The sequence below is a fragment of the Papilio polytes genome, unplaced genomic scaffold (genome assembly GCF_000836215.1).
Source record: "Papilio polytes unplaced genomic scaffold, Ppol_1.0 DF823288.1, whole genome shotgun sequence".
Classification (NCBI taxonomy): domain Eukaryota; kingdom Metazoa; phylum Arthropoda; class Insecta; order Lepidoptera; family Papilionidae; genus Papilio; species Papilio polytes.
Genome location: NW_013525916.1, coordinates 196541 through 196759, shown reverse-complemented (window position 1 = coordinate 196759; position 219 = coordinate 196541). Strand labels below are relative to the sequence as shown.

Sequence of the window (219 nt, the reverse complement as noted above, 5' to 3'; positions counted from 1 at the left end):
AACTACAAGTGCGACTTCTGCACCAAGACCTTCCGCGCCTCCTCCTACCGCCTCAGCCACATGCGCACGCACACCGGTCTGTCGCCGCACACTCCGCACACTGCGTACACTGCGCACACACCGCACACCGCACACCGCACATCGCCGCATCCACACCGGCGAGCGCAACTACAAGTGCGACTTCTGCACCAAGACCTTCCGCGCCTCCTCCTACCGCCT

The 219-nt window shown here is 63.9% G+C and overlaps 1 protein-coding gene across 1 annotated transcript in view; it reads left to right on the top strand.

Annotated features, from left to right (window-relative positions):
• The window catches only part of LOC106104949, a 9568-nt gene that overhangs the window by 7730 nt on the left and 1619 nt on the right, over positions 1 to 219 (top strand). Inside the window, exon 10 of the mRNA XM_013285141.1 lies at positions 10 to 215. Coding sequence (XP_013140595.1) covers positions 10 to 215 — 206 coding nt within the window. The remainder of the gene's footprint in view (positions 1 to 9; positions 216 to 219) is intronic.